The sequence below is a fragment of the Xiphophorus couchianus genome, chromosome 19 (genome assembly GCF_001444195.1).
Source record: "Xiphophorus couchianus chromosome 19, X_couchianus-1.0, whole genome shotgun sequence".
Taxonomy (NCBI): Eukaryota; Metazoa; Chordata; class Actinopteri; order Cyprinodontiformes; family Poeciliidae; genus Xiphophorus; species Xiphophorus couchianus.
Window position 1 is genome coordinate 19,450,020 of NC_040246.1, and position 18,176 is coordinate 19,468,195.

The 18,176-nt window shown below is 37.2% G+C and overlaps 1 protein-coding gene across 2 annotated transcripts; it reads left to right on the top strand.

Annotated features, from left to right (window-relative positions):
• The first annotated feature begins 455 nt into the window (after positions 1 to 455).
• Positions 456 to 18,173, top strand: itpka (inositol-trisphosphate 3-kinase A). 2 transcript variants are annotated; one of them, XM_028000168.1, is made up of 7 exons: positions 456 to 1,182; positions 11,338 to 11,434; positions 11,995 to 12,208; positions 14,204 to 14,408; positions 15,057 to 15,158; positions 15,594 to 15,665; positions 16,489 to 18,173. In XM_028000168.1, the coding sequence occupies exons 1-7, from the start codon at positions 766 to 768 to the stop codon at positions 16,738 to 16,740; spliced, it is 1,359 nt and encodes a 452-aa protein (XP_027855969.1). In that variant the 5' UTR covers positions 456 to 765; the 3' UTR covers positions 16,741 to 18,173. The 2 variants fall into 2 exon arrangements, with proteins under 2 accessions (XP_027855969.1, XP_027855970.1); XM_028000169.1 differs by having other exon boundaries at positions 456 to 1,173.
• Positions 18,174 to 18,176: the final 3 nt, after the last annotated feature.

Below are 18,176 nucleotides of genomic sequence, written 5' to 3' on the forward strand. Positions count from 1 at the left end.
AAACTGCCACCACCATCTCTTGGTATTTTCTCCATTTTTAGAGAAACACCCAATTTATTTAATATCACTGATGTTTTAAACCCTTTATATCTTCTCTGCAAACTATGGCTTTAGCTAAATGATGCATATATGCAAATTATATGTAAGCTGAACTCTCTGTTTCATCAGTTTGATGTGCAAACAAGAGGACTAAATGTTAAAGCTGGAGCCAACTTCCCCAAAACAATGTAGGTCGACTGTGCTCACAGATTATGCATGCAGAATAAATGTTTCTTGGATTATTTTGGCTGGAAAATGTTTTAAAGTGATTAAAAACTTGACAATTTGACGTCTGAGATCCAGTGCAAAATGTAGCAGACAAGCAGCTGAAGGAGTGGAGTTTTTTGCTGAAGTGAGGCGGCAGAGAGCCTGAAACTATGTCAGCAGCTCTAAACTGTTCAGTCAGGAAGCGAGAGCGGCAATGCGGAAGATAATAAACAGCGGCGGGGTGTGTGAGCGTGTGTGAGAGAGTGTAAAACCGCGCAGAAGGGCGAGCCACGCCACGAAAGAGGGGTTCCCCTTACCAACAGCCAAAGAGCGCACAGGCTGCCAGAGGCGTTTCCCAGCTCAGAGCAACCAGCGGGGGACCCGGGGAGGATCGGCAGGACTCCCAGAGTACCGGGGAGACTCCGTGGGAACTCTCTCACAGTGAAATGACCAGATTTGAAGGCTGAGCCGAAGCGGAGTTTCGCTTCTCGTCGTTGCGCCTCTACGGCCAGATCTCAAATGCCTAAAGAGTGCCGGAGAAAGTCCTCCAAGGACTTCGGGTTTTCTGGGACTGGGATAAGCGATGGAGGCCGTGTAGAGAGAAGGACGGCCGGGAGATCTCCACAGATCTGCACGGAGCACATCCAGAAAGCCGCAATCGTCGCCGCGCCGCCCGCCGCGCCGGCGCTCATGGATGCGCCCTTGGTGCCGCAGGTCACCATCACTTCGGATGCAGGCGGCACCTCCAGGGAGATCCAGGAGGAAGACCTGGACGGGGCTGTGGACGGAACCCTGCGCAGGAAGCTGTCCAACTCGTCCATCTCCTCCACCGGATCCTCCGCGGTGGAGTCTGAGGATGATCTGCTGAGCGACACCGAGACTCAGAGCAAAGGCCTCGTCACTCTGGAGCACCTGGTGTGCGCAGAGGTGAGCGAGGTGAGAAGCTTCTTTGGTTTTTACCCCGCAGTTATCTTCAGAGGTGTAAGGGTACTCCAAAAACTGCACTCAAGTAAGAGTAGCACCGCAAAAATACAAAATCTTACCTAGTTTCTGGTCCAGTTTCTAGTTCAAATATCTTGGTAGACTTGAAATATGACAAAACTAACTTACAGCAAGTAACTTTTCGGCAAGTATGAGCTTTAAGCTCGTTTAAAGGCAGTAATTACTTAATATTGATGAAAAAGTGTTGGATCTGTTGGCAGATTATTTCACTTGCAGTATTGGAAAAACGCTTTGTTCAAAGTGAAATAATCTGCCAGTTTTCAATGAGCAGAGTAAGCATTAAATATCTTTGTACCCAGGATCAGAGTGTTTGGTTTTTGAACAAATGAACCAAATGTTAACTTGAGCGTGAAAACAGAGCAGAAGGTTTCTGCTTCATTTTTAATCTCAAAATTATTACATTTACTTTCTTCTGCTTCTGTTCACTGCAAAAGCACAACATCTTGCAAAGTATTTTTAGTTTAGTTTCTAGTGCAAATATCTTAGTACATTTGAAATAAGACAAAATTAAGATATTTGCACTAGAAACTAAACAAAAATAGTTGATAAGATTTTGTATGTTTGCAGTGTAGCAGTACTTCGACATATTTTTATTAAAGTAAAAGTAAAAAGTAGCCAAATTACTCAAGCAAGAGTGAAAAAGTATTTGATATTAAGACTACTCAAGTAAATAGTCTCACATTTAAGAACTGCATCATCAGACGGACCAAAATATAAAGTTGTGTGGAAACGTTGGTGTTTAAAATAACATAATTAGCAAATAGCAAAAGAAAATCAGGTAAAATAAGCAGTTTTCCAAATCAGTTTCTTTCAATTTACAACAAATAAAATGTCTGAATTTTTGATTAAAACAAGCTCAGCCTAAATTGATGTCAGATTATAGTCCATGATCTATACAGCGAGTAATAAAAAGTCACATTTACTGTCGTAAATAAGTAATATTGCAAATATTTCCAAATTAGTACCACAAACACTTTGATTTTTATTACAAAAAGTATCACAAAATCCCAGAGGAACTGAAAAGATGTTCACTAATATTATTTAATTTTAAAAATTCACTGATATTTTAAGTTTGTGAACAGGTTTTATCAACACATTCTGGCACAACCGGCCCTTTAAGAGCCTTCATGAACTTGATTTGGCCCAAAACGAAAATGAGTTTGACACCCTTGATCTAGAGCTTGGCTTTCCTTTCTTTAGCTGAACTGTATTAAACTTAGTTTAGCCAACAATGATCTAATCTTGTAAGATAAAAAGCATAATTTCCTGACTTTGAAAATGTTTTATTATTGTAGATATGAAACCTTGATGTAACTGATTTGGACTTTCTCATATGCGGTCAAACAAGGTGGAGGTCTCATTTCCTGAATCTTGTGTGTATGTTTCTTATCTGGTTGTAGTTAGGATGAAATAACTTCACAAATCAAGTTTGTGAATCTTTTCACCATCAGAGGAAGAACTCTGTTAACTGGATTATCTTAGAATAATTTTAAAATACTGGCTGAATAATAAGACACAGTTTCTCTCTTTATTGATACGTTAACCACAGCCATTGAACTCAGAACACTGCAAAAACACAAAACCTTACCAAGTTTTATCATAGTACACATGAAATAATACACTACTAACTTAAAAGTAACTTTGCAGCATAGTATAGGAGCTTGTTTTAAGTAAGTATTTCACTAATATTGCTGAAATATTTCTAGTTCCACCAATTATTTCACTTATAATGTGAAAAATGTGTTGTTGATGATGGAACATGTACCTTTTCACCAATACTAAGGAAATTTTTTTTAACTTAAATTAAGCTCCTACATCTTACTGGCAAGTTAGTTTTGTCTTTGTTTCACTAAGACATTTGCACCAGAAACTAGACCAAAACACTTGGTAAGAGTGTTTTTGTTGTGAAAGCTTTCACACTTTGGCGTATTATGACCATTGAGGGGGAAAAAAGGAGGATTCAATTTCCACCAAAAAACTCAGACATTGTCTTTAAAAAATTTGGACAATTCTGAGTTTCAAAATCTGAAGTTTTTTAATTTTTGTGACTCAGAAGTTTCTGAGATTAATCTCAACATTTCTGAGTTTTTTTCTAGCAAATCTTCGACCTTTGAAGTAAATACAAAACCAGTTGGCATGATATTCACCACTGGCTCACCATGCCATGTTACGTGGATTTTGTACAAAAAGCTCACCACTACTACATAAAATATGCTATTTTCTTTAGTACATTTCTGTCTCAAAGTCTTAAATTTTAGTTGATTGAACTAGCAGAAACCCTGAATGATTTTGACGTTTTTAATCAACTTAATTCTCAAAAGAAGAGATTGTTAGTTTTTATCTCCAATAAATTATGTACAGCTGAGACAAAGAAGCAAGTCTGAATTTATTTAGGTTGCTAATTACCAGTTTTCAATAGGGGATTATTATTGAAGGTGATTTTCTAATCTTTCTTTAAAGCTAAAAACAAAAAGAAACTGTTAAAGGAGACATATTATGCAAACTTCATATTTTGTAAGTTTTTGTACTTCCATTTGGGTTTTTACAGTTTCTAAAAATCAGCCCAAGCGCTTAAAGAAACACACCCAGCTGTTTTTCGGCAGTAAATTAATGTTTTTTAATTTGTGGAATAAGAGCTGTTTCAGAAAACTCCGGAATGTGCCGTTACCTAGCAACCCCAGCCAGCCCAGCCCGTTACCTAGCAACACAAGAAGAGCTCCAACACGTTTGGTCAGTTGTTTTACCACTGAATGTACAGCAGCTGCTGGAAAATACATCCAAGAATGATTTGTGTGAAAAATGAAATGAACATAGATCTGTCCTAACCTGTTTAAAGAAGCATAACATGTCACTTTAAAAACTTTCTGGGATGGCGTAAATTCATTCCTTACATTAATGAAATGTTACTGATAAGCTAGTCTTTTGGTAACCACCAGGTTGTTTAGACGATGGACAATAAAGGTCGTTTAAAATTGCCGATATTTGGAGCTTTCCGTCACAGGAAGGAGCTGGTTTTTAGAGCAGAAGCAGCTCTTAAACATCAGCCAGCGACGCGTTTCCTGACTGAAGACCTCTGGGAATTACTGGAGAATTACTGCAGACAAGACGCAACTACACAGCAATAACAGATTTCCTTTAAACAGTTCAGTTTATCTTTCAGTGGCATTAACTGATAAGTTCAGCTCACAGCAAGCATTTCTCATGGGGATGAGTTATTTTGGCAGCTCAGGAGTTATTTTGGGAGCTTTTGAATGAGATGGGCTCTGGAAGATTTCACATGAGATTATGTTCCCGTCACGTGTGAGTGTAAACGTTGAGTTGGGGGGCGTGGCCAGCTGAAGCTGGTTTGGATTTAAAGTGACAGGAGGCCCTTAAACAGCTCAATAGGCAGAACTGAGCAGACTGGAATCTTATTATCCAAGAATAATTTTATGCAAAAAATGTAATTAACATGTTTTGTATTGACCAGAGACCTAACCTAACTTTTTCAACTCTAAAAAAACAAAATAAAATTCCCTGCGTGGCTTAGTGAAAGCAAGAACTTAAACTCAACTGAAATGCCGTGGTGGCGTGACCTCCGAACTAATTATTCATGCTCTAAAACCCTCCAATGTGGGTGAATTAAGACAATTCTGCCAAGAAGAGTGGGTCAAAACTCCTCCGCAGACCCTTTGAAAGCCCAACCAGTCAGTTTTTGGAAGAGCTGGAACATTTAATTGTGACAAGAAAGCAAAAGCAGAAGAAAGATTTAAGGAGCTGACGGTGTTGAGCCTCGTTCTGCGAAAGCTGTAGGGAAGTTGAGCGTAATCACAGTGAGTCACCTGCAGGTTTCTGCCTCCGTCTGCACCATCAGACCGATTCTGCCACAAGGGCCACCACTTCTCCATGCCTGGAGCCAACGCCGTTTAAACTGTCTCAACAGGCACACTGTAAAACATCTGAGATGCATTTAGTTGTGTCTATCATCTTTTACTCTTTAAGTCAAGTAAATTTAGCCAGTTTTAGATTTGGAGCCTAAATGTGAGTTTGTGTAAGATAAACTTACAGCAGTGAGTTGTGCTCACTTTTTATTAATTTAATCAAACCTCCAAGAGTTGAATAAACTAGAGTTTTTAGGTCAGCACTTAAAAAATGAAAGAAGAAAAAGACAGGAGTGGGAACTATTTCCCAGAATGCTTAGCGGCATGTTTTTGTATCCTCAGATGGAAGTGCGCTACATTGATCTGACTCGTGTTTATTTTTTTGTCCTGTTCACACTAAATGTTTCTGAGCTGAATTCATTGCAACGTTTAATAAAATTCATTATCAGATCAGAAATGTTGTTAATGTAATCTGAAACAAGAATTTAAATTATTCTAACGTAAAATAAGTAGTTATTTTAACAACTAAAACTTGCTCATATGTTTTTAAATTCAAATCATTTTTATAGTTATAACATGATAAAAGGTTTAAAGGGTGAGAATTTTAAGCATTATATTTTCAGAGAACATAATTTGAAACTAATAAATAGTAGACCTTGTTTTAACGAGGACATAAGTTGTTTCTTTGTCACATTCAGCCTTTGGTTACGGATTGTGCTCATAAAATCCCTCTGTAACAAACTGTAGCAAATCAAATCAGTGTGAGAGTAAATCATCTGTTAAATCTGCTTGTACGAACTTTGACTTCAACAGACGGCTTTGTGCCCTCTGCTGATTTGCGGATTTTGACGCTGCTTTATTTTAAAGCACGAGACGTGCTGATCTGAGCAGTTACCGTAGCAACCGCACGCAGACTGAAGCCAAATTTTCAGGCTGACGGCGATAATTAATATGCTAGAAAGTCTTTCCTGACGCCGACCTGTTTTCTGCAGGCTTCTCTGTCTGTGTTTCTCTGAAAACGTCTTTGACTTGACTGTTCGACACAGCCGAAGCGTCAATGAGAAGAAGGCTAAAGCGGAGCCTGTCAAGTGTCTGACTTCCTGAAGCAGTTCTTTGTTAAATGTCAAAGGCCAAGACTAAAACTGGAAACCGACCGCAAAAGAAAACATGATTACACAAGAACATGTAAGCATGTGCTGAGCTCTGTGTGGGTTTTTGTTTTTTTGTTTGCTTGTTTTCCGTCAGAGCATCAAGGTGCGCATGTTGACATGATCGTCTTGTTTCCTTTCCAACTTGGAATTGGTTCAATGAGAGTAAAAACCGCTGAAAGATCGGCCTGGGTAGCGTCTGCTAAACGCTGCGCCTGTCAGGAGACATTGTGTCCTGCACTGTAAAACATTTGAAGCTGGTTTAACTTGAAAATGAAAGTTCACCTGCTGCCTGGAAAATGCATTTTAAGTCAACAAGAAAACTGTTTTGGTTTTAACTCAGAAATTAAAGTTCATACAGTTGATTTAACAACAAGAAACAAGTTGTCTAAACATTGTTTGTAAGTTAATTAATCTTGGTTTGACTTTAAACTTAAACCAAATAATTATTTCACATTATGCAAGAAAAAACTGCCTTCACCCAGTTAAAGAGCCACATTTTTCTATTGTTTCGCTCACAATATTAAGTTAAAGTACGGTAACATAATTTGTTTATCGTTGGTGAATAAATGCAAAATAAGTTCACTGAGTGTTTGCTTTGTCAGACTAACACAAAAAATTTAGTTAGTTCAACTGACTTCTCTTTTATCAATCCAAAGTGATTTGAAGTAGTTTTTAGTTAAGTCATTAATCTTTATCTTAGTTAAAAATAAGGTTATAACGTCAGATTACTATATCTTTTTTCCTTTCAAGTAACAAAATACAATCATGTGGAATCTGTTGAAATAAGAAAATTTTATTAAGTCAATGATTCGTTTCTTTGAGGCTTCTAACGTTTATTTTAATATCGATTAATCGGGTTAGAAAATTGGCACATTCTGCTAATTTACATTAAATACATTAAAAGATGCAAATAAACAACTTCATTCCTTTCTAAAATAAGAAAATAAAAATGTTATTTCCTAGAATGCAACAACATAGCATTCCATTAGAGAACGCCTGATCAGTTGGAGCAAAGGATGCATCTGCAGCTAAATAAAAACATCAACATGAGAACAGCTCAGCTCTTATTTATTTACTTTTATTTACTGATTAATAATTGGACAGTAAAAGCTGCCTAATAGCTGCAGAATTTGAACCAAGAGAAGCTAAAATTGACACTTGAGAATTTCTAGGTAGAACATTTTTGCAAACATTTTTATCTTTTATCAAAATTTATATATTTTTGTTCAGATTTGGCTTAATTACTGCTCTGAATGTGTTGTCATTTTTAAAAAAATCCCTTTTTTTGTTACTCCAGGTAACGATTAATTGTTTATTAAATTAGTTCAATAATCGACTAATCACAATTGATGTGATTAATCGTTTCATCCCGTGTTACAATCACAAATGTCAGTGTATATTACTGCAATATAAGTTTATTTGAATATAGGATATTTCACCAACAATGAACAAAAAAAGAAAAGAAGTAATAAAAGTTAGAATCTAGAACTAATCAATGGTCCAGTTATTATTAATCAAAGGCAGCTCTAAATAGGTCAGTTTTCACTTTTGGTTTCAAGGATCTCAGTGTTTCAGCAGTTTTGCAGTTTTCTGGAAGTTTGTAGCAGATTAGAGGAGAATAAAAACTGAAGTCTGCGTTTCTGATTAAAAAGTCGATCAGAAGTCTGACTGAGTTTTTAAACAGATGTGTGAAGACGCTGTTGTAGTAATCAATGTCACTAAAGATCAACACAGTGCCTGAGTTTAAGTTTCACAGATTTGGCTTTCATGGGACGAGATATGGAAAAGTTAAGAGGTGTGAACACTTTTAAAACCAGTAATTTCAAGACTAATATTTAAATATTAGCTCAATAGATATGTCCTGATCATGTTTACTAGTTCCTCTTATTCATATTAGCACTTAAGATCATTTCAATAAAAATTCTTTTTAGGGCTGAAACGATTAATCGGATTAATTATGATGAGTTGAAATAATCATCAACTAATTTGGTAATCGATTAATCGTTAACTGGACTCAAAAATAGATAATTTGGTGAAAACGCAACATATTCAGAGCAGTAATAATGCTAAAATTCAACAACATATACATTTTGCATTTAAAAAAGGCATTTTTTGTTATTTCTTCTATCAAATTGCAGGTTTAGCTTCACCTGGTTCAAATTCTGTGATAAAGCACCTTTTACTATCCAGTTATTAATTGGTTAATTAAAAAAAAAAAACTAAACAGATTATATATTACTGTACTGAAAGGGTTTAGCTTTTCACATGTTGATGTTAAAAGTATTTTTTGTGCTACAAATGCATCTTTTAATGTATTTATAATATTGTATAAAAATCTAGACTAGTCAATAACTAAAGTTATTTATCAACATTAAAGCTGCACCAGACAGAAACAGCAGCAGCAGCTCAGTAAATGTGAAAGTCTGTAGCGTGAAAACATTTGTGAAAGTCTGCCGCCTTTGGCAGAGCGATGCCGTCAGTAAACAAGCAAGTGAAGCGAATCATCTGACATTTAGGAGAAACCCGTTCTGCTCTTACTGATGGCCATGAAGAGTGATGAAGTGTTGCCTCACTGCCATCACAGTCCCCGTTTCATTTCCTGTTTTACTCACAGAAAATGACCACTCTAAAGCCCACGGGGGAGGACAGAAGAAACACTCTCCCATGACACACAATCTAGTTTTCAGATCATCGGCTTTATGGCTGATGAGCTTTTTATCTTTAGCGTAAACACAAAACTTTACCAAATATTTTTGGTCTAGTTTCTAGTGCAAATATTGCACTTGAAGTAAGTCAAAAGTACAAGTACTACTTCCACTGGAAGATTATTTAATTTATAACATGGAAAAATGTCTTGTTATAAATGAGACAATCTGGCAAAACAAGAACTTTTTCATGAATATTAAGGAATTGTTGACTTAAAACAAGCTCCTATATCTGTCTGAAAAGTTACTTGTAAGTTTGTTTTGTCTTATTTCAAATGTGCTAAAATATTTGCGCAAGAAACTAGGAAAAATGTTTTGGTAAGATTTTGTATTTTTGCAGTGCACAACTAAAACAGTACAATAATAGTAATGTATTATTGTACAATAGTATAATTGTACAATAATGATGTTAAAATTTATCAACAGTTCATTGGTTAATAAAAAGTCCAAGTGTTTTAGATCCTAGAATTAGGAGTTATAGCATTTAAAGTTTGTCTAAAAGGGGTAAGACTGTAAAAAGGAAGACAAATTTAATTCTCTGGGCCAACTTTGATCCCTTTTGTAACATCAGAACCAAATTGGACCAAAAATGCTTGGTAAGATTTTGAGTTTTTGCAGTGTATGTGTGCCTGTTCTTCGGTGTTTGCGCTTTATTGGTTCATCTCAGTAAAACAGAAAACCAGTAAATAAATTAAATCCATACTGACTAATATTACAACAGTCTTGACTAGAGACATGATGTGCTTCGCCGTGTAACTGGAATAATGACCATCATCTACAGTATTATGTATATTGCTAGGCCTATCGCAATAATCAGTAAATCACATGATAAATAAAACAAAGCCAATAATTTTCATTCTTTTTCCCTGATTTATTGTTTCCATTTGGTGCTTTGGTCTCAACTATCTCCTTTTGTTGAAGGACAGTTTTATTTGCAGAGACTCCATAATTAATTTTATTTGTTGTTTTGTTTATTTATTGTAGATATTTCCAGTTTTCCAGTTCCTGTGTTAAATGTTAATAAGAAATTAATTGGAGTTTATTGATCTTTGAGAATATGTTCTTGCATTATTATTATTATTATTACTTTAAAATTGTCTCCAAAGAACAATATTATCATTTATCTGGGATAATTTATCATCCAGACACATTTGTTATTATGACAGGCCTATATATTGCTTGATGATTTTGATAATATCTATTAAAATGTAATTTTTAATCGCTTGTTTCACAGTTGGTGACTGTATGATGTTTTTATCATAAGAAGCACTTTGAACTGCCTTTGTTGCTAAAATATACTATACAAATACAAATACACATGCTATCTTTCCTAAAGGCGGAGAACTCTGTGTTTGTGATAATAAAACAGGACGAGCCCAGCAGGCCACACTGGAGATGTTGAGCACAGATAGGAGTTTCCACAGAAATGGCATTTAGCTGACCCAGATTGGAAGCTTCACATCGGGGAAAACAGAAAGCCTGGCATCAGATTGGCTGGCCAGACCTGCCGATGTGATCAGATTTCCATTCAGATGCTGCAAAAAGGGCCTGAAGCTGTTTCCAACTATCGTACACTGCCTGCAAAAACACAAAGTTTATTTGTTGTATATAGTTTTCTAGTGCAGATATCCTACTACATGTGAAATAAGACAAAACTAACTTACAAGTAACTTTTCAGCAAGTTATAAGAGCTGGTTTTATGCAAATAATTCCTAAATATTGATGAAAAAGTTTTAGTTTCACTGGTAGAATATTCCAGTGTGCCGTTACCTAGCAACACCAGCCAAGCCATGCCCGTCGCCTAGCAACCCAGTTCCAATTCCACTGGCAGATAATTTCTCTTAAAAGAAGACATTTTTTTGATGCTATGAGTGAAATAATCTGACAGAGGAACTAGTTTGTTCTTTTTAATAATGGATAAAGGAATTATTGTCTCAAAACAAACTCCTATATCTTGTAAGTTACACTGCAAAACCACAAAATTTTACCAAGTATTTTTGATCTAGTATTTAGTGCAAATATTTTATTACACTTGAAATAAGACAGAACTAACTTATAAGTAACTTTTCTGCAAGTTATAAGAGCTTGTTTTATATAAATAATTCCTAAATATTGATGAAATAAGTACTAACTTCATTGGTAGATTATTTCACTTTTAATATCTATTTATCTTAAGGAATTATTTACATAAAACAGAAAAGTCACTTTTATGTTAGTTTTGTCTTATTTCAAGTGTACTGAGATATTTGGACAAGAAACTAGAGCAAATATACTTGGCAAGGTTTTGTGTGTTTGCAGTGTTTTGCTTGATGTTGAAGAAATAACAATTTATCTTTACAACATTTTAAATTTTGTTTTCTATGTTTTCAACAGAGTAAAGCTTGGAAGAAGCTGAAGACGTACATCCGCTGGCCCTTGCAAGCTTCCCAAAAGAAGAAAGTAAATTGGGTCCAGCTAGCTGGCCATAAGGGTGATTATAATTTATTAAAAATAATTTTTAACATTCCATTGAACAAAATTTGGCAGCTATAATAAGGTGAAAAAAGAGCAGAGAAAAGATCCATTTCATGCATTTCTAATGGAAATCCTCCTCTGTTCACGCTAAGGAACATTTCCAGGATTCCACCTTTATTTACTTTGAATATCTGCCAAGAACAAGAGCAACATTAACCAAGCATTTCTCTTTTCTATTCTTCACAAGTCAAAACAACCTGAAAGATGTTTCTCTAATGAAAAACCTTGAGCATGGAAGCAACACTTTGTTCACATTCCTCAGAATGAACTTGGTGTTTATAAGGAAGCTGAGCTACTGAAAGCAATAAAAAAGCTTTGGTGAAAATGGAGTCATCTGTTATGGGTGACAGAAAGTAAGCCAGTTGCTTTGCTTCATGGTCTACTTGTCTCAGCCTTGCAACATGTTTCAGGAATTCACATTCAGCTCTATTCAGCTATTGCACTTTTCTCCTTCCCTATGCAGGTATGTTCTTTGTCTAACATGAAGAATGAGAAACTGTGTTTATCTCATCTCAGGAAACTTCAAAGCTGCAGAAGAGGGCACCATTCTGAAAAAGCTATCAGAGAACGAGAAGAAGTGTTTTGAGGATCTGCAAAACGACGCGCTGGTCCATTTTGTGCCGCGCTACCAAGGAATTGTGGAAAACGACGGAGAGTTCTTCGTGCAGATGACCGACCTGCTGGCTGGCCTCGACCATCCAAACGTGATGGACTGCAAAATGGGAGTGAGGTAAGAAACCAGGCCTTTCAATCTGCAAACACTGGCTTTTCAGTTTTTAATCATTAATTATTCGTCATTTTGAGGTGTAGATGAACAACAAAAGCAGAGATCGGCGACAGCACAAGCTGCCTGTCTCGGCTTGCCTCTTTAAGGGAACACCTGTTGTAACTGCAGGCTGTATGCTTGGCTTCCTGCCACAGCGGGTGGAGGGCCTCACTGTTAGTCTGCACAACTCTACACATTCATATACGCTTGAATGCATGCATTAATTCATACATGCATGTATTTTTTGCATGCACGGACATGCAGATGCATGTGCAGCGTCTGACCAGACAGGTGAACGCTTATGCACAAAACTGCAGCAAAGCTATAGGCAGGCGAGAGACCAAGTACGTGCAACAGCGTTACAAATGTACATTACCGCATGCATGAACTATTTGTTTTACTTATCTACCTCTGTGAGAGTTTGTACATCTGAGATGTTTATACACACACGTTTGCACGCTCAGGGTGTCCCTGGAGACTCCCTTTGTCAAAACGCTCTCAACCACAAAGTTGCAAAACCACCAACTTGCACGAACACACACCCAGGCTTTCACATAGCGAAGTACTGCACACAGGAGTCTCCTCGTAGCTTCCCTCTTTAGCACAGAGGAAGTGGAGCTAGCAAACTGAAACTGAAATTCACATCTGTGTGCTCAGAACTATTTGCTGTGAATATAAAGACGGCAAGTCATCGACAGTGTGACTCCAAACATTGAAGATCATTTTATACACTGTAGTTTTCTGTCCTGCGTAAAGTAGCATCAACTGCAAAAACCTTTTGACTTTTGTGCAGCAAATGTAGAAATGAGTTCATTAAATGTCTCTGTAGAAATACAGGAAGCGCAGTTTTGGTTGACCTTCTGAATTTATGTCACACTCAAACGTTTCACATCAACAGACAAATTTTAAAATCAGAAAAAAGATAACTTGAGTCACTAAAAGGTGACCAGGTCCAAATTAGGGGACATTTTGATGTCCTCTTTAGCAAAATATCCTGAAGGAGGATGTTCAAGCATCGGTTTGGCACCTTCAGCTCAAACGTTCTTGTGTTACAGAAGTTTTAAACAAAACAAATAAAGGTTTGGAATGGACTTAATTCTGAGATACTGTGGCATGACTTTAGACAGGATATTTGTCACTGAAGCCCCAAAAACATCTAAACAGAAGAGTAGGCCAAAATTCTTCAACTAAGGTGTAAGACACTGATTTCTGTTTATGACAATGTTAGATGAAGTTTATCTGTGAATCCAGAAAAAGTCTTAAATTAAACTAAAACTAAAACGTTTTAAATTCATTACAAGAAATGTAAGGTGGCCTCAAATACTTACATTTTAGCCAATTTTCTGGTATGCGTGGTTTTCTAACAGGCAAAATCTTGAAGACATCTAGCTAGCCACTAGCTAGCCACTGGCTAGCCACTAGCTAGCTAGTTAGCATTTTGAACCTTTTGAAAATACTTGTCTGTTATTGGTTCTCACAAGTGCTGACTATATGAAGTATTTTATGTTTTCACGATCTAAAATACTGAAATGTGCTAAACAGGTTGAATGATTTATTGACATTCAGATGAGAAGCACAAACAGCAAACATTTCACATTTTCTTTGCTCTGCTTGACATCCAGTATCATCTTCCACCCATTTCCTATATCTATTGTTTTTAGGTCTTAAATTTAATTCAAGGTGGCATTAAGAAAGTCTTAAGCTTTACTTGCTGAAACCTGCAGAAACTCTGTGGCTGGGTGTTGTTGCCTGTAAGGCAAGTACAACTGGTTTAAAGGAATGTTGCCTTTTCACAACTGGGCAGACTGGTTTGTATAGTTTTACCCTCCAATTTACCATTTGGAAAATTTGCATGTTATTTTGGTCCATAATTCATTTTTGTGATGATTTCAAGCAACTAAATGCGGAAAGACGGCTGAATAAACTTTTATTTTGTGACTTTTTCACCTTGTGTCGAAGGACATACCTGGAGGAGGAGCTCGTCCGGGCGAGAGAGCGGCCCAAGCTTCGGGAGGACCTGTACAAGAAGATGATGGAGGTGGACAGGGAAGGTCCAACTCCTCAGGAGCATTTCCAGCGTGGCATCACCAAACCTTGCTACATGCAGTGGAGGGACAGCATGAGCTCCACCAACACTCTGGGCTTCAGGATAGAAGGCATCAAGGTGACACGTAATTCACGTCTTTACTGCAACAGACAGGAAAACCAGGCGACTAGCATGGCTGGATTAATTAAACAGGATTAACAGGACGGACATTAGAGATGAGTCAAACGGCCGGGGGCCAAATCCAGATTTTCCAAAAATTTAATCTTCAAAAAGCAAAAAAGTTTATTTATCACACAGCCCTACGTTTACTTTGCAAAAACAAAAACTTACTAAGTAATTTTTTATCTAGTTTCTAGTGCAATTATCTTCGGACACTTGAAATAAGATTAAACAATTAACTTTTCAACAAGATATAAAAGCTTTTTTAAGTCAATGTTTTCTTAATATTGATCAAAAATTACTTGTTACACTGGCAGGTTAGATTTCCCATGTTATAAGACAAATACTCTGCCAGTGGATCACCATCAATATTAAGGAACTATTTACTTAAAAAAGTTATTTGCTGAAAAATATAAGTTAGTTTTGTCTAATTTCAAGTGCACTAGAAACTGGACCAAAAATACTTGGTATGATTTTGTGTTTTTGCAGTGTAACTAATGTTGTTGAGGCCTTAAACGCAGCACATGTATGCAGGATGTTCAGACTAGCACTGATTTAATCCGACCGCTCGGTAATATCGTCCTTCTGCTTCTCTGCCCTCTTCAGAAATCCGACGGCACGTGTCGAACCGACTTCAAGAAAACCAGATCGAAGCAGGACATCATCAAACTGTTCAAGGAATTTGTCGAAGAGGACGTCAGCATCATTGTACGTGGCAGTCATTTAACTTCCTGCTGCTGTGAATTCAGTCATGCGAGGACTCAAGCTAACCTTCTTTACAGTTCTGTGCATATCCAAATAAACACTGCAAATGCCGCAGTAGGCGTCACCTTAATGTCCGTCTTCACCCACGCAAAGCACACAAGCTGTGCAAGCGTTTAGATCCGTGTTCAGAGTTTGAACAGTGCTGGAAAGAATCACTTTGTTGTTTCTGTGCTCACATTTCGGACGAGCTTAAGGATAAAATTGAAAAAGAAAACACATTGAAGGTGTTTAGATTGCAAGAAGAGAATGTAAATATTCACACTGCGAATCTGTTTGAGTTTTGGTTCAGAAACGGTTTCTGCCCCGCCTCGGTGTACAGTAGCTGTTTAAGTGATAAATTCAAACATTGTTTCCTGCTGTTTTCTCGTTGAAATGCAGAAGTCTTACCTGGAGAGGCTGAGGGCGATCCGGGACGCGCTGAAAATATCCGTCTTCTTCAAGAAACATGAGGTGACGACTGATTTTCACTCTGGAAATCAGACACAGTTTGATGGAAACAGAAAAAGTCCTACATAAAAAATTAACCAAAGTCTGTTTAAACTACCAGGTTGCTGAAATGTGCTATACAAATAATAAAAAAAAATAAAATAAAGTGTTATTTGTGCTCGTTTGCACACAATGCAATGCACTTTGTAAAGCTTCATATTACAAATATTGTCGTCTTTAACTTTATATTTCATTTAATTCAACTTTACTTATCCTAAAGTAACTTACAAATATGTTTTCAGCAAGATAAAAGCAGCTTGTTTTAAGTCAATAAGTCAGTAGTATTGATTTTTAAAAAGTATAGTTTCACTAGCAGATTATTTCTCTTATGACTAGTATGTTATCCTCAGTATCAAGGTATTATTTATTTAAACCAAATCCATTTATCTTACTGAAAAGTTATTTGTAAGTTAGTTTTGTCTTATTTCAAGTATGCTAAGATATTTACAGTCGAAACGAGCCCAAAATACTTGGTAAGACTTTGTGTTTTTGCAATACAGGATCCAAATGATCCTTTCTAAACTGCAAAAACACAAAATATCAAGTATTTTAGTCTAGTTTCTACTACAAATATTACTACCATTAAATAGTACTTCATCAAAATTAAAGAATGATTGACTTAAAATAAGCTCTTATATCTTGCTGAAAAGTTCATTGTAAGTCAGTTTTGTCTTATTTCAAGTGTACTAAGATATTTGCACTAAAATACTTGGGAAGACTGTATTTTTGCTGCGAAGAAGAGAAAAATAAAGCCTCATTTCAACTTCTCTGTTGTTTTCCCCACCAGGTCATTGGCAGCTCTCTCCTCTTCATCCATGTCTGCGGCCGTGCCAATGTCTGGATGATTGACTTTGGGAAGACTTCAGCTCTGCCTGAAGGTCAGACTTTAGGCCACGACGTTCCCTGGCAGGAAGGCAACCGAGAGGACGGATACCTGTGGGGTTTGGAAAACCTCATCCTCACGCTGGAGGCTGCTGGCAACGAAGGGAGCGGAGAAGAAACCGAAAACAACAGCCTAACTACAGACAGGGACTTTTAAAGGTGGAGGGAACTTCGGTTATTTTAAATGGACTCCTCAAAACGACTCTTCGGGTGGGGGTTGCGTACCTTGATTTGCTTATATTGTTCTTTTGCACGTGACGTCACGGTCTTCAGAAATCCGCCCGCTCCGCCATGATGAACGTCAAACGACCAATACGCTCCAGTAAACAGACATCTGTGGTCTAATATCGCTTTTATCTAGTTGATTAAACTTTAAAATGGTCGCTGTCGGCTGTACAGACACGCGTGAAAACCTAACTTGTCATTTTATTTATAACTTTTAATGAGGGAGGTCACGGCGGCGATGGATAGCAGCCGTTAATCATAATGACTCGGTGTAGCCGCCTAGCGTTACCTTCATATTCTTTATAAGTAAGTATGATTAGAAAGATGATATACAATGTCGCATTATGGAGAAGGTACTGGTCTAAACATTGGTAACCATGTTAACAGTGCCGCGCCGTAATGTAGCCTAGCATGTATGGGGGAAAAAACTGGTTAGCATCTCGTCTTGTCCGGTTTTCAGGTTTCTTCGGTGAAAGGGAAACGCCGTTCATGACGTAGTGACATAAATCATGTCGTGTGACGTCAGGCAAAGTCGACTTGAATTTGATCAACACGTCAAAGGAAGGAGGTATAAATCGGTTTCTAAGCTAGCTATTAGTTTGGCGTTACGTAAGCAGGCGTTGGTTACGTCTCGTTACGTAAGCAGACACGCCAAACAGACAAATTGGCCTTAGTTGCTTGCCATAAAAAAAAAGAAGACAAATTAGCCTTACTCGAACAAGTAGAAGCCATGAATAAACTGGCAAAAAACAACCTGGGATAACAATTCCAGTCGCTGTGTTCAATACTCCCATCTCTCACTTAAAAAACTCTCACTTCCGACGTCCATCATGGCGGCTCGAATAATTTAGTTACGCAGTTGCAAACGGTCATGTAACGGTTGGGCTCCGACCGCAGCAGAACTCGCTAAGTACCGACACTGACAGAAACGGGCACAATGGACGCAGAACAGAGGGAAGCAGAAATATTCTTACAAAAAGTTAATTATTGCTCCAATGCACTGACACTAATTCATCATCCTGTGAAGTGAAAGCGCGGAGTTCCTGCTTTCATTTCAACGGGATGAAAGGGAGAAAATCCAGACGAGAACCGGAGGAAAACGTTTGCCACCGCAAAAAGCCTTACGTGTAACATGAACTACTGACAGACCTCACAGTTACTACAGCATTACAGCACAGGGAGGCACTGAGCAGCTCATGAGTTGTCTTTTCAAACTCTTTTTGCATTTAATTCAATTTTGTAATAAGACTCCATCACTGGATACATCACCACATGTTGCAGCACATGGTTCATTTAACAAATTAATAATAAAAAAAAAGTATATGACTGTTGTGGAAATAAAATAAATCAGTATATATATTAAAATAA

Coding starts and splice junctions, on each gene's coding strand:
- itpka (XM_028000168.1), top strand. CDS start 766: ATGCCTAAAGAGTGCCGGAGAAAGTCCTCCAAGGACTTCGGGTTTTCT. Junction 1,183..11,337: donor TGTGCGCAGAGGTGAGCGAG/GTGAGAAGCTTC, acceptor TGTTTTCAACAG/AGTAAAGCTTGGAAGAAGCT. Junction 12,209..14,203: donor GACTGCAAAATGGGAGTGAG/GTAAGAAACCAG, acceptor CTTGTGTCGAAG/GACATACCTGGAGGAGGAGC.